This window comes from Caloenas nicobarica, chromosome 1 (genome assembly GCF_036013445.1).
Source record: "Caloenas nicobarica isolate bCalNic1 chromosome 1, bCalNic1.hap1, whole genome shotgun sequence".
Taxonomy (NCBI): Eukaryota; Metazoa; Chordata; class Aves; order Columbiformes; family Columbidae; genus Caloenas; species Caloenas nicobarica.
In genome coordinates, this window is record NC_088245.1 from 78,263,628 (window position 1) to 78,276,901 (window position 13,274).

A 13,274-nucleotide genomic window follows, 5' to 3' on the forward strand; every position below is an offset into this window, starting at 1 on the left:
GGGGGGGGGGGAGGGAGCGGGGGTTCCCGCCCCGCCCCGTCCCGGGGCTACCGCGGCTGGTCACGCTGCACCGGTGCAAATCCTGTCCCAATGTCACCCTCTGCACCCTGCAGGGATGCGGGCTGACCGTCAGGAGGGCAGCGTCAAAAACCGGATGTATTTATATGTATACACCTTTATATATATATATATATACCTATGTGTATAAGAAACGATTTTGCCGCGGTCTGGCGTTGCAGGCAGATCCGGCTCCCGTCCAAAGGTCGAGCAGTGGCGGCCGGGCGGTATCAGCGGGGGGCGAGAGCTGCGGCACGGCGGCACCGAGCCAGGGAGCGCCCCGGGCTGCCGCTGCCGCGCCGCGCCGCAGAGACACGCGTGTGCGCCCGTTAGTGGCCCACGCATCCGTAATGGATATCCCTATCCGTAAATGTATATAAAACGTGTATCAAACCCAGGGAGTGACTCGCAGCTGCCTCCCCCTCTACCCCACTGGTGTGGGACTCGCATTGCCTTACGGGCAGCCGGCGCGCCCCGGGGACAGGGGCTCGATCCCGCGCGGGCACGTTTTCCACGGGCGGGTCTCTCCTCCAAATACAAATAAAATAATAGAAATTATAGTTAGAAAAATGTAAACCTATAAAGAAAAAAACAATACAAATGCAGTAAGAATCGCAATAACTACGGCAATAATAATGACGATGATAACAACAGCGGTAACACGGGGGAAAGCCGGTGTCTCTCAGGGTGGCCCCCGGGCCGGCGGCGGGGACCCTCCGCCCCCCCCGGCAACCCGCGGAGGGCCCCCCCCCCCCCAAACTTCGGTCCCTCCCGCCCCGCCCCCCCGGCCCCGCCCCCCGCCCGCCCGGCGCGCGCCGCACGTGAGCCGGGTGCGGGGCTGGCTGGCGGCGCGCGTGCCCCGCGGGCAGCACGGCGGCGGCGGCGGCGGGTGCAAACAACTGGCGGCGCAGCGTGTGCTGCGGGCGTGTGCGCGGGGAGCGGCGGCCGAGGGGGGCCAGGGGGAGCGGCAGCGGCGGAGGAGGCGAAGCGGAGCGGGAGCGGGGGGGTGGGAGGCGGGGGGGCGCGGACTGCCCGCCACACTTTGGCCACTGCACGGGAGACGGGGGGACGGAAGCTGCATGTGCGCAGCGTCGCTCGCGGGTCTCCAAAGACTGATCTCAGCATCCCGCAGGCTCCATCAAAAGCAGCGACGAAACATCGGCCGCTGCCAGACATGGATGAAGGAATCTCCCGCTTGCCGGAGAGGCAGCTACTGGAGCATAGGGATTTTATAGGGTAAGGCGCCAGTGCAGTATCTCCGTCTCGTGTCTCCAGGGCGTTTCGTCTTCTTGAGAAAGTGCTGCGAAGCGCTGGAAGCGGACCCGGCTCCCCGGCGGTGCGGGGGACTTGCCTCCCTCCGCGGGAGGACCCTGGCGGTCCCTCGCCCGGCCCTTGGGGCAGTGAGCTCGGCTCCCCGCGCGGGGCTGGGGGTCTGTTTGCCCACTCGAGGAGGTGCAAGGCTGGCTCTCCCTCTTGCCGATGCTGGATCTTTGTGTTTTTCTCCAGGCTGGACTACCCTTCCCTGTATATGTGCAAACCCAAAAGAGGAGTGAAGAGGGACGAGAGCAAGGTAAGAGTAAGTTTCTGCGGCTGTTCTCGCTTAAGCGCTTAATTGGGGTTCCCTGAATTTTAAAACGCAGCTTCACTCCCAAGAGCATCCCCGGAGCGCTGCGCTTTTAACTTCCCCTCCGAATTGCAAGCGGGTTTACGAGCGAGCTGGCCCGTCGGGGAGAGCGGTGCCTTGGCGATAATTTGCGCGACATGTGGTCGGCATGACATTTGTTTTGGTTTTGATCGTCGTTCCGAGGGGCTCTGTCTAACGCTTGGCTTTTCCGGATTTTGCTAATTAGGAAACGTACAAACTGCCACATAGACTGATAGAAAAGAAGAGGCGAGACAGGATTAACGAATGCATTGCCCAGCTGAAGGATTTACTGCCCGAGCATCTGAAATTGACGGTAAGGTGCAAAGGAGCGTATGTGTACACGCAGATGCAGGCGCCGGCAGCCTTCCCGCTGCGCAGCCCTCGGGGCGGCGGGGGTGCGGGACACCGGGGTGCCTGCCTGCCTGACACGGACCTGCCCGTAACGCCCCCCGGGGACCAGTTTCCCCGAAGTTACGGAGGCGGCGTTTGGCGGTGGCCGAGCGTGTCGGGAGGTAGCCGAGCCGCCCCCTTCTTGACTTTGCAGACTCTGGGACACCTGGAGAAAGCGGTGGTGCTGGAACTGACTTTGAAACACTTGAAAGCGCTTACAGCCTTAACGGAGCAGCAGCATCAGAAGATCATTGCTTTGCAGAATGGTAAGCGGGCCCCGAGAGGCGCCGCCGCGGGGGCGCACCGGGTGCGGGTGGCGGGAGGTGCGGAGGGGGGCACGCCGGAGCTGCGGGCAAACGCTGTCCCCTCTCGGTCTGTCCCGCAGGGGAGCGGTCCATGAAGTCTCCCGTGCAGGCCGACCTGGACGCCTTCCACTCGGGCTTTCAGACGTGCGCCAAGGAAGTGCTGCAGTACCTCTCCCGCTTCGAGAGCTGGACCCCCCGCGAGCAGCGATGCGCCCAGCTCCTCGGCCACCTGCACTCCATCTCCTCGCAGTTCCTCCCCGGCCCCCAGCTTCTCTCCCCGCCGCCGGGCCCCCTCAGCAAGGGATCCTCCTCCTCTTCCTCCCCGCCCGCCCCCCTCTGCGCGCCGGGCCACAGGCCGGAGGGCCAGGCTAACTGCGTGCCCGTCATCCAGCGGACTCACGCCACCGAACTCAACGCCGAGACCGACACGGACACGGACAGCGGCTACGGCGGGGAAGGCGAGGCGCGCTCCGAGCGCGGCCCCGCGGCGCCCGGGGGCGCGCTGCCCGCCCTGAGCATCAAGCAGGAGCCGTCGGGGGACGAGGTTCCCCCCGCGCCCAAGCGGCTGAAGCTGGACCGCGGCGGCAGCCCCCTGCCCGGCCCGCCGGGGCTGACGGCGCGGAGCGCCGAGGCGGCGGCGGCGGCGGCAGCGGCGGCGCTGGTGAGACCCGACGCCGCCCTGCTGGGCTCGCTGATGGCCCTGGGGGCGGGCGGCAGCGGGGCCCCCTTCGGACAGCCGGCGGCGGCGGCCCCTTTCTGCCTGCCTTTCTACTTTATTTCCCCCTCCGCCGCCGCCGCCTACATGCAGCCCTTCCTGGATAAAGGCAGCCTGGAGAAGTATCTATACCCCGCTGCCCCGATCCCTCTCCTCTACCCGGGCATCCCGGCCCAGGCAGCTGCCGCCGCGGCCGCCGCCGCCGCCTCCTTCCCCTGCCTCTCCTCCGTGCTCGGCCCCGCTGAGAAGGCGGCCGCCGCTGCGGCCGGGCTGCCCGCAGCACCCCACCTCCCGCACCCCTTCGCTGCCGCCGCCGGGCTGGCCGCCGCCGCCGAGCCCGCCGAGGAGGCCGAGACCGCAGCCGCCGAGGAGCCCGGCGCCGAGGGTCCGTGAGCCGCCGCCGGCCGGGAGCTCGTCACGGGCTCCCCGCCGCCGCTGCCCTCCCCTCGGACTGTCCGCCCCGCCGCGGGGCGAGGAGGGGCCGTCGGGCCGGCACCTGCGCCCCCGGTTTCCCAGGGAGGGCAGGGCGGTGTCTGTAAGGGTCCGCCGGGGCCGGGCCGAGCTGGGAGCTGGCCGCCGCGGGGTGCCGGGGCCCGGCCCGGGTCAGCGGCCGATCCCCGCTGCCGAGGCGGCTGGTCACGGCGATGCCCCGGCGGAGGACCGTAAAGGATACAATTTGCTACTCAGTATTTTTCTAATGTTTGGCTTTATACATGCATAAATATGTTAAGGAAAAAGAAAAAGGAAGGAAAATAATAAGGATACTTTTCTCCCCCCCTTTCTATAGGGTAACTTAAATGTTGCACCTTATTTGGAATGGGTTTATACAGTATTTCTAAGTCCCACTTAGGAACTTGCACTTGTTGTCCGGGAGACCTGGGTGGGTTGAGGGTGAGGGCGGGGGGGGGCAAAGCGAGGGCAGACCCCAGCACCTGTGCTAGCACTTTATTGAGACCCAGAGCGTGAAGAGTTGCACCCTGAGCCCAAACCTGCAGTGCCTTGAGCACCCAGGGATGCCACTGGCTCCAGCGAGTTTTGGGTATGCAAGGGAAGAAGGGTCAGACCCATTATGTAACCTTGTGTTTATTTTATATATTTTTTTTCTTTTTTTTTTTTGGCTAAGGTATACAGGTGTAGCAAGTGCATTTGTTCTTACTCTGTCTTTATTTAATTCAGTATGTTCCCAAGAATTTGTCCCTGAATCTTGCTGTATGAAATGAATGTTTCTGCACTGAACTACAAAAAGAACGTCTCCCCATTCCCCCAAGAAAACACAGAGCAACTCATCAGCCTGAACTCACTTTATCCTAAATTCCGAATGACATAAACTGGAGCTGTAGGTAAACACCTCACTGTGCAATCAAAAACTATTAGACCAGTTGGGGTAAGTTTCCCCGTATGGGTTTTCCCCTGATTCCATCCTCAAATATTGCGGTTTCCCTTTCTGGAGACAAACCAGACGCCAGATAATCACACTGATAAAGCTTTTTATAATAAGGCTTAAACCAAGACCTTGCCTAGATATTTTTAGTTTGTTGCCAAGGTAGCACTGTGAGAAATCTCACTTGAATGTTATGTAAGAGGTGAGACACAACAGCCTGGCGAGGAGCGGGTACGTGTCTGGGGTCTGTCAGTCGGTTTGGTGCATCTGCTGCTGCTGTTGCTACTGTTTGCCTCAAACGCTGTGTTTAAACAACGTTAAAAAAAATCTTACTAGCCTACAGAGTGGCTGTATGTAAATAGTTGTTAATACATCCAATTAATGATGTCTGACATGCTATTTTTGTAGGGAGAAAATATGTGTTAATGATATTTTGAGTTAAATATCTTTGGGAGGATTTGCTGAAAAAGTTGCACTTTTGTTACAATGCTTATGCTTGATACAAGCTTATGCTGTCTTAAATTATTAAAAAAATAAATCCTGTCTGCAAGAAACCAGCTGGTTTAGAACAGTTTAGTATGTGATATATTAGAAATCAATCTTTATATTCAGTATTTTCCAGCACTCCATGAATTCTATTATCTAAATATTTCCACACTATTTTGTGATTAAAAAAAATCTTACTAAGGAATAAAAAATTTAATACACAAAATGGGGTTGTCTACTAATTAAAAATCTTACGATACTACATAATATGGGTACATTGAGCTTCAAAATGTATGATTGCGTGGCTGATGATAATAATTTAATGCCTTTTCACATTTTTAATCAGGGTTTGAATTTGCTTGGTTTCCTTTAACTCACTTAAGCAAACTCGGTTTTAGGATATGTATGTTTCACAAAGCAAAGTGTAAAGCATGCACATGGAACCTAGATGTTTCTTTCTGACATCTACTTTTTTCCTCTTCTTTTTGCAAAATGCTAATCTTTAAAATTAACACTTCACAGCCTTGGTGCTGCATGGAAGCTATCTTTGTTCACAATGAGCAAACTTTACAATTTGCCTGACAATCTAATGACGTATCATAATCTCTAGAGGAGCAATGTATTTCCCAGCTTGGAAATCCTCTAAGAAAACTGAACATTTAGGGGAGGAGAACAGGAGGGGGAACAGAGTGGTGGAAACAGGCAACTAATTCATAGCATGGAAATGCAGCACCCTAAAGACTTCCACAGATTTAATATCTGAGCCGCAGATCACCTTGTCTTTTAAAAATTCTTCCTGTTCCAGAAAAATAAAATTAAGAAAACCCCTAAACAGTAGCCAATGTTTATGTAAGAAATACAAAAGAAGGGTTTCGTGCTCCCTCTACTGGTTCTTCAATACCGGTGTCTCTGTACTGCGCTGCCCTGACAACAAATGAAGTTGGAACACAAATGGACTAGAAAACTCTAAGACTTGTGTTGGTTCCAGCAGTCCTTTAAAATATAGGAGGAATTATAAATCGAGTGAACAATAAGCGCTCCTTTTAAACTGTTCAAATGGGGTTGTTAAGAAATAGGTATCTGACTTTTTGCATGGAAGCTATATAGTAAAATTAATTCCCATTAGAAAGAGATACAGGAAGGCTATCTGTACAAATATCAATGTACACATACAAGTGCTTTTTCCATACAGTGATGATAATGGACCAAAGGCCGCTACTTTGCATCTGTATACCCGCTGAAGGCAATTACGTGTGGGTTGAAATCAAAGGTCATCAAAGGTAATGGAAAAAACTGCATCTGACCTCAGTTGTCTTTGGATCCTGTTCTGCACCTTGTGCTATCACAGGAATGAAAACAGACTCGGTTCAACCCTTCAACTCAGTAACTCGCCAGCCACTTTACTTTGACCTGCATATTTGAACAGCTTAACACTTGTTACGTGGCCAGAGTTACACTGGGATGAATGTGCTCGTCTACTCCTCACACCAGGGAGGGAATCGGCCTTTCTGAGCATGAAGCGATTCCTACCATTTTACTATTTGCACAGAAGGAGTGGAGCCACAAGCACTTTTAAAAAAAATTGTACCCCTCATGAACAGCTTGGGTGCTTTGAAACATGAGCGTGCGCCAGGCTTTATGTCTTTTTCAAATTTCCAGCCTTTGAGAATATGAATCAGTTTAGATTTCATTGGGCTATAAACCTAGATCATTATAGGGTTTTATCAATTTCAGTATTTACCATGTACAATAACAGGAAGGCTTGTTTTTATTAGCCCTTGAATCAAACGTGCCAAATGACTTCACACCAAGTTGCAGCATCAGTAGAGCCTATTAAATTTTATAACATAAAACATAAAGACAGAATACGTGTGTTCAGATAATACCAATGCTTAACATAAGCAAATGTGTGGAAAAAAAGGTTTGTAATTGATGCTGATAACCCACTGCTGCTGGAGGCAAAAGGCCAATGACAGGGACCCTGGAGCCTGCTTTAATTGTTAAGTTCCAGGCTCCCTCAAGATCCCTTTGGAGACTAAATCAAATTGTATGTTTTGTATTTGCTCGAGGTTAGAAAAAAATCATACAAACACTGGACAAGAACCTCACAGGTTTAAATATACATTCATTTATACGCAAATGTGTGTTATCAATGCTTGATTTTTCCTGCCTACTTTCTGTAACTCTATGGTATATGGACCCTCATCTGCACTTCCCGAGTGCTAAAAGTGCAGGACTGGGTGCTACATTTACTGTACACCCTTGAGTACATACTCTATTTTCTCATAAACCACAAGATAAAGGATGCAAGCCAGTAAATGTATTTTCTTAAACTATAAACTTTGAAAACAGGTCTTATTTATCCAGTATATTATAGTGGCATGAAAGGCTCCATTATAGTGCATTAAATAAACACAGCTGAGATTGTTAAGCCAATGGAAGGTTATATCATGTACCTCCCACTGAAGGCAATGAAAGTTTTATGTTTGGAAGGATTACAGTTATAGAACTCAAACTGACTATCAGCCCTGTTAAGAAAGGTCTGACCTACCAATTGAGTTAGAGTCCTTTTCTCGAGAATGGGCTTTGCAATAGGTCCTAAGTCTATGTTTTAGGGCTTTGTTTAATTTTCACTTCTAGTCGGGGCAGACTGAATGTCTTTGACATCCAGCAAGCTTTGGGACTGGGTGCCACGTGCGTTTCAGCACTGGTAAACCTATGGTCTACCCTGTACCCTGGCTTTTGCAACGTATTTCCTTTTCTCTTCAAACATCAGCTCCTGGAGTCACGTGATCTCTGCCTTCTTTAAGAAGTTTCCTGCATGCTGGTTGCAGAAATGAACTTGAAAGCATGACCTCAAAGAAATCAAGTAACAAAAATGCCCAATTTCCTCTCAGGAAAAACAAAACACAAAAATAAACAAAAAAAAGAAGACAACAACTTGGATTTTTTAGAGCCAGTTTCACTCAAGAAAGTCGAAATCTCTATTTACTCTCTCTGGTTATAGTGCAGTCTCAGTAGGTCACTACATAGCAGCAGAGGGAAGCCAGTGTCTCACCTGCCACTAGCAACAGCCACGCAAATCCTAGACATGTGCGGGCAGGATGTGAGCAAGGGTGAGCTGCCACTGTCGCTTTACTCTCTGCATCCTTCCTGTGGCTACAGCATTTCACTCTCCGGGGTTGTGAATCTGTCACAAACACTAAACTCATTGCAGCCTCAATTACGGCAGCGCCGCTGGCTGCACGGAGCTGCCCTGCCCCAGGCTCAGCAGCAGAAGCTGTTCTGCCTCACTGCACTCACGGGGCACCCAGTGGCAACGCACCTGCTGCCGCCGCCGCTGCTGCCCTTTCCTGGGGTGCAAGCGCACCCCTTCCTGCTGCGCCCCAAAGGAGGTTGGTCATGCCAGGGGCAGGGGGTGAACACGTGACCTTGTGTTTCAGGAAGCAGGGACCGGGATCCCAGGCAGCTCTACTGGGCAACGGGGGTCAGGGAGAGTTCTTTCTCCTGCCTCCATAAAGGCCTGTTGGTTGCTGTAGTTCATTGTTTTGTTTTGTTTTGGTTTTTTACTTGTATATCTTTTTAAAGCTCAATTCCCCTGTCCTCATTTGTCCTGTTTTACTTTAAAAGCAGGTGTGCACTGATTTTTACGAGTCTTTACAGATTTTTTGACCTCAGCTGAGATCTTCTGGGATCAAATTAGAAATGCAGATTTGTTCCTTATTAGAAGCACATCCACATTGCCTTCCCCCTCACAGATTATCATAGTGAGGTGCATGATCTAACAGAAACTACACGATACAACAATCTTTGACGAGTGCTTTGGGAAATGGCCCCTCAATTCTCTGATATCAGCAGCTCCCCAAGTGCAGACAGCTGCCAGGTATTCCTGTCTGCATGATTGCAGCCCGGCAGCCAGAAAAGGGACGCAATTCGTAATTTCTTCTTACTTGTTTTGCTCTCAGAGTTCAAAGGTGAGTCTAGCTCTCATTCTAAAATACTTCCATCCAGACCAAAACCTGGAGAACCAGTTACCAAAAAAGAAACCTTTGTGGCCAAGTCATTCTCACAATTGAGCAATTTCTAAAGAACAACCCCAGGAAAAGAGCTATGAAAACATCACACCTTCTTACTCAGCAGAAAATTGGCTCCCCAAGTATATTTGGAGTAATACCTGCACTACAGAGCCAGCTGAGCTGACAGATTCTGCAGTGGATTCTATTCTCACTATACTTCATCAACAAAATTGCTAAGGCTCCATCCCTGCAGTCGGTGGCAGGCAGGCACACAGCTTTGCTTACACATAACGTTGTTTGCAAAGAAGCCCATCTGCATGGCCCTTGATAGAGCATTAAGGGCTTCAGACCCGTTTAGAGCCCATTGAATTGACTTCAGGTTTGGATCCTGTGAGTAGTGACCCTGACTGGGATTTCTGTGGCACAAAGATCACAGATTCCAGGAAAGGTTGCAAGACTCGTTCCTACGTTCCAGATGCAGGACCTGCTTTTCTCCTTGGCTAGAATATGAGTTATCTCCATAAAAAATAAACTGAAACAATCATAAGCCACTGAGGGCTGACTCTGTAACAATAAGACAGCCTAAGATGCAGAAGAGAAGTTTTTCTTGCCTGCAAGGACTAACAGTCAGAGAAACAGAATGCCTTTTTTTTTTTTTTTAAATATGCAAGTCGAACTCCTTCATTCTGCAAGTGACTGAGAGGCTGAAAAGAATAGCCCTCCTAAAGGTGAAAAATACTTTATGCTTGAAGAGACTGACTTAGATAGTCTGCATTGGTGCAGATGGGAGAACAGGCAAAGCAGCACAGCGGTACTTGAGGACGTGGCTGCCTGCACACCTACCTCTGGTTTTAAAAGCCAGTGCTTGTGCAGACGCGTTAGCGCTGGACAGCAATTCTGTGAAACACCGGCAGGGAACCTGAGGGGGGAAAAGAGGTCATTTACGTTATTGCGCCACAGAACCGCCTGCATTCCCTTCAGCGTTTTGCTTAAGCACCCAGAAGGCTGACGACAGTCGGCCTGCCGCGGAAGGATGAGATCAGACCTGCCCGGCGGCGGGTCCGCCACAGAGGAGACCCCCCGCGACCGGAGCTCCCTCTGAGCCCCCACAGGGCTCCGCGCGAGATCGCACCGAGAGCCGCCTCAGTCGGTCGCCCGGCGACAAAGCTGCCGCCCCCCCGCGCCGGTTCAGCGCGGCCGCCCCTGATGCAGCCGGAGGCCCCAAACGGCCGCCTCGCGCCGCGCGTCACGCGCGCGCCCACGTGACCCCCGCGCACGCTGCCCGGCACGTGCGCGCGGGCCGCGCCGGCTCGGGGATTGGAGGTGGTGGGGGTGGGGTGGGGGGGCGACGCGGAAAGTGGGTGGAGCCGTGGTGGTCACCTGGCAACGGCGCAAGGCGCTGGCTTTGCCCCGCCCCTGCCGCCGCCCGCGGCGGCCGTTGGCTGTTGGCGCAGCTCGCGCTCCTCCTCGCGGAGCCGCCGCCCGGGCGCGAGCAGGGGGCGTTACCTCAGGCGTAGCGGCCGCGCGGCCCGTGGCGGCTCCGCTCAGAAACGGCCGCCGCCCTGGCGGGGCCCCGGTGGCCGCGCTCCTGGCTGCCTGCCGAGGCGGCTCCGGGCGAGGGACTGTCCCGCGGGCGGTGTCTGTCCTCGGCTGACGGCGGCTGCGGGCCCCGCCGGCCGCCGCTGCACACCGCCAGGAAAGCGCCGCCGCGGGGGAGAGTCCGCCGGTTCAGGGCCTACCCCGAGCGGGTACAGCTTCACTCGGAGACCCCGGCCGGGCGGGCAAAACTGTCACGCGGATCAAAGGAGTGTTGGCAGCTCCGTGTGGGCATTGTGGCTTGGTGGTCTTAGGAGGAAACCGAATTTGCCTTTGTCCCTTCAGGCACTCTCTGAGCGTACCATGGGAGCGTGGTGAAATGGCACTTGCGGCCTTTAGACTGTGTCGGTAGAGCTAATAACGCCAGCAATATCACCACAGATTAGGGGAGATGGTAAGTTTTAGCACTGCCCAGGGGCAGCATTCAAGGTTTAAAACAAGTCGCATTCAGAGTCCCAGGATTCAACAGGTTTGCTCAATGCATTTTGAGCAAACAGACTGCAATATTATGTGGGTACGGACCAATTCTGAGCTAATAATGCCAGCAATATCAACACAGATTAAGGGAGATGGTACGTTTTAGCACTGCCCAGGGGCAGCATTCAAAGTTTAAAACAAGTTGGATCCAGAGTCCCAGGATTCAACAGGTTTGCTCAATGCATTTTGAGCAAACAATGCAGTGTTATGTGGGTATGGACCAATTCTGCTTTCTTGTACGGAAAATAACAAAGACGAAGAAGTTTGTAGTCTTTGAGGACATCAGCTGGAGGGCTAATAAACCACAACCGGGGAACTTTTTAGTAGAGGCTGGTTTTTTCACCTTGATTCTTCTCAAATAGTAACGTAGTTACTGTGAAGTTCTATGAATACAAGCAAAGCATGGTCTCTAGGGGAAGGCAAGACTTTTTATTAACATAACTGATGCCATCGGACTAGTTTTCAAGCACCCCAGCCTTTTCGTGACTTAGCAAAAGGACTCCAGCACCAGGAGTGCGTAAGGCCATAGCAGAATTTGCTACACGTTAGATACCTGAGCTTTTATTTATTTAGGAGCTGCCAGTCTTCCCTGCTCTGCCTGTCACATAGCCAGTCTTCCCATCTGTATTTCTGAGATGTACCTCAAAAGGCCAAGGCTGGAGGAACACGAATGGCACCCCACGGACCTTCCTGCTCTGCCGTGGGGTGGTGCCGTGCCAGGGAAAGGCATCGATACCAACCTCAGCAGCTCTTGCTAGTTTGTTTCCCGCTGCAGCCATGGGGCCAAGAGCAGCCCTCGGTCCTGGCTGCAGCATGATCCTGCTGCCACCCACATGACACAGTCTGGACATGGGAGCTGCTGGGTTCTGTGTGAGACCCACAGCTGCCCTGTGGACAGCTGTGTGGGACATGAACTCACCATGGTCAGGGAGACCAGAAGAGAACCTTGCAGGCTGGTTAATGAGGCACATCCTACCCCCTGCTTGCTCTGGACCTCAGAGGATAATCAGTGCCCTCTACTTGGACCTTGATCCTAAAGCCTTTCACAGAGGTATTACAAATAAACAAATTGGTGTGTTTTTGAACAGCTGCCTTTATTTCAAATCTGTTGGTGATGGCAGCACTCACCAGGTGGCAGGGGAGGCTGTGGCTGGAGGCGCCTGTTGGACAGCACAGAAGGATCAGAAGATAACGCAGTCATCTGAAAGGAGAAACGGAGATTCCAGCCCTGCTTTACAACATGTTTGTGCGTTTTGCATTACAGAACCACTGGGGAAAAAAAAACCAGACTATCACAGGAGCTGGGAGAGAAAATGGCACCGTGGTTTCCTCCTCCCTCAGGTGGAGACCCTAGTCAATAGGCTAAAGCTATTTCTCAGTAAGAGACTGCTTAATTATTCTGTGCAAACTAGGACAAGATCCACAAGAAAGACAGTACACACATCTCTGAGAACAGCTTTTGGCCGAGGCCTTCCCACAAGGAGTGGGAGATGCAGAGGTGAACCTCCTTGGAGGAAGAATATTCAATCACCTACTGAGAAAGAAATGTTCTATTTCCCGAACTACTGTTTAAATGCAAGGCTGCTCCTCTTCGAGCTGCAGCTTTTTGTGTGAGGAGTGGTGCCCTCTGTTGTTCTAGAGGGAAGCTGCTATGAGTTAGGGGACTGAAAGCATTAACGTGAGATTGGTTTGTTTTTTCCAGTACAGCAAACTCTTACAGATGCTCTGGGTTTGACATACAGGTGGTTTGCTTGGTCTGTCATGCTGAGTGCACTGCAATCGGGACTCTGGTTTCCAGAGTGAAGTCAGGAAGGAGGCACCTGTAGAAGGTAGGTATCAACATGAGTAGGAAAAAACTATTTAATATCAGACTGCTTAAAAAATAGAAAAGGTATGAAGAGTAGGCAAGAACTGCTTATACAGGTGCTACCAAGGTAACTGAAGAGTATGGGAAAGTGTGTGGGCAAGGGTCAGAGTTAAGGCTGCCTGGGCATCCTTCAACATCTCCTGACATCTGAGGGACAAGGAGTTACCATGGCCTAACAAGCTGCCATCATTAGATAATCCTTGTGGGCACTCCTAGTCCATCTGCAAAGAAAAATGTGATTGTGTAACCCCGGGCTGCACATGTTCCTGCTCCTTGGCATGACAGAGAGAAATTTTATGTTTGGTTTGCAGTTTGTTCTACAGAGCAGCAGAATAAGAA

At 52.3% G+C, this 13,274-nt stretch overlaps 1 protein-coding gene across 1 annotated transcript; it reads left to right on the forward strand.

The window, feature by feature from the left end:
- The first annotated feature begins 1,113 nt into the window (after nucleotides 1-1,113).
- BHLHE41 (basic helix-loop-helix family member e41) lies at nucleotides 1,114-3,987 on the forward strand. Its single transcript, XM_065645888.1, has 5 exons — nucleotides 1,114-1,293; nucleotides 1,564-1,627; nucleotides 1,908-2,015; nucleotides 2,247-2,358; nucleotides 2,478-3,987. Exons 1-5 carry the CDS (start codon nucleotides 1,232-1,234, stop codon nucleotides 3,503-3,505), a joined length of 1,374 nt encoding a protein of 457 aa, XP_065501960.1. The 5' UTR covers nucleotides 1,114-1,231; the 3' UTR covers nucleotides 3,506-3,987.
- Nucleotides 3,988-13,274: the final 9,287 nt, after the last annotated feature.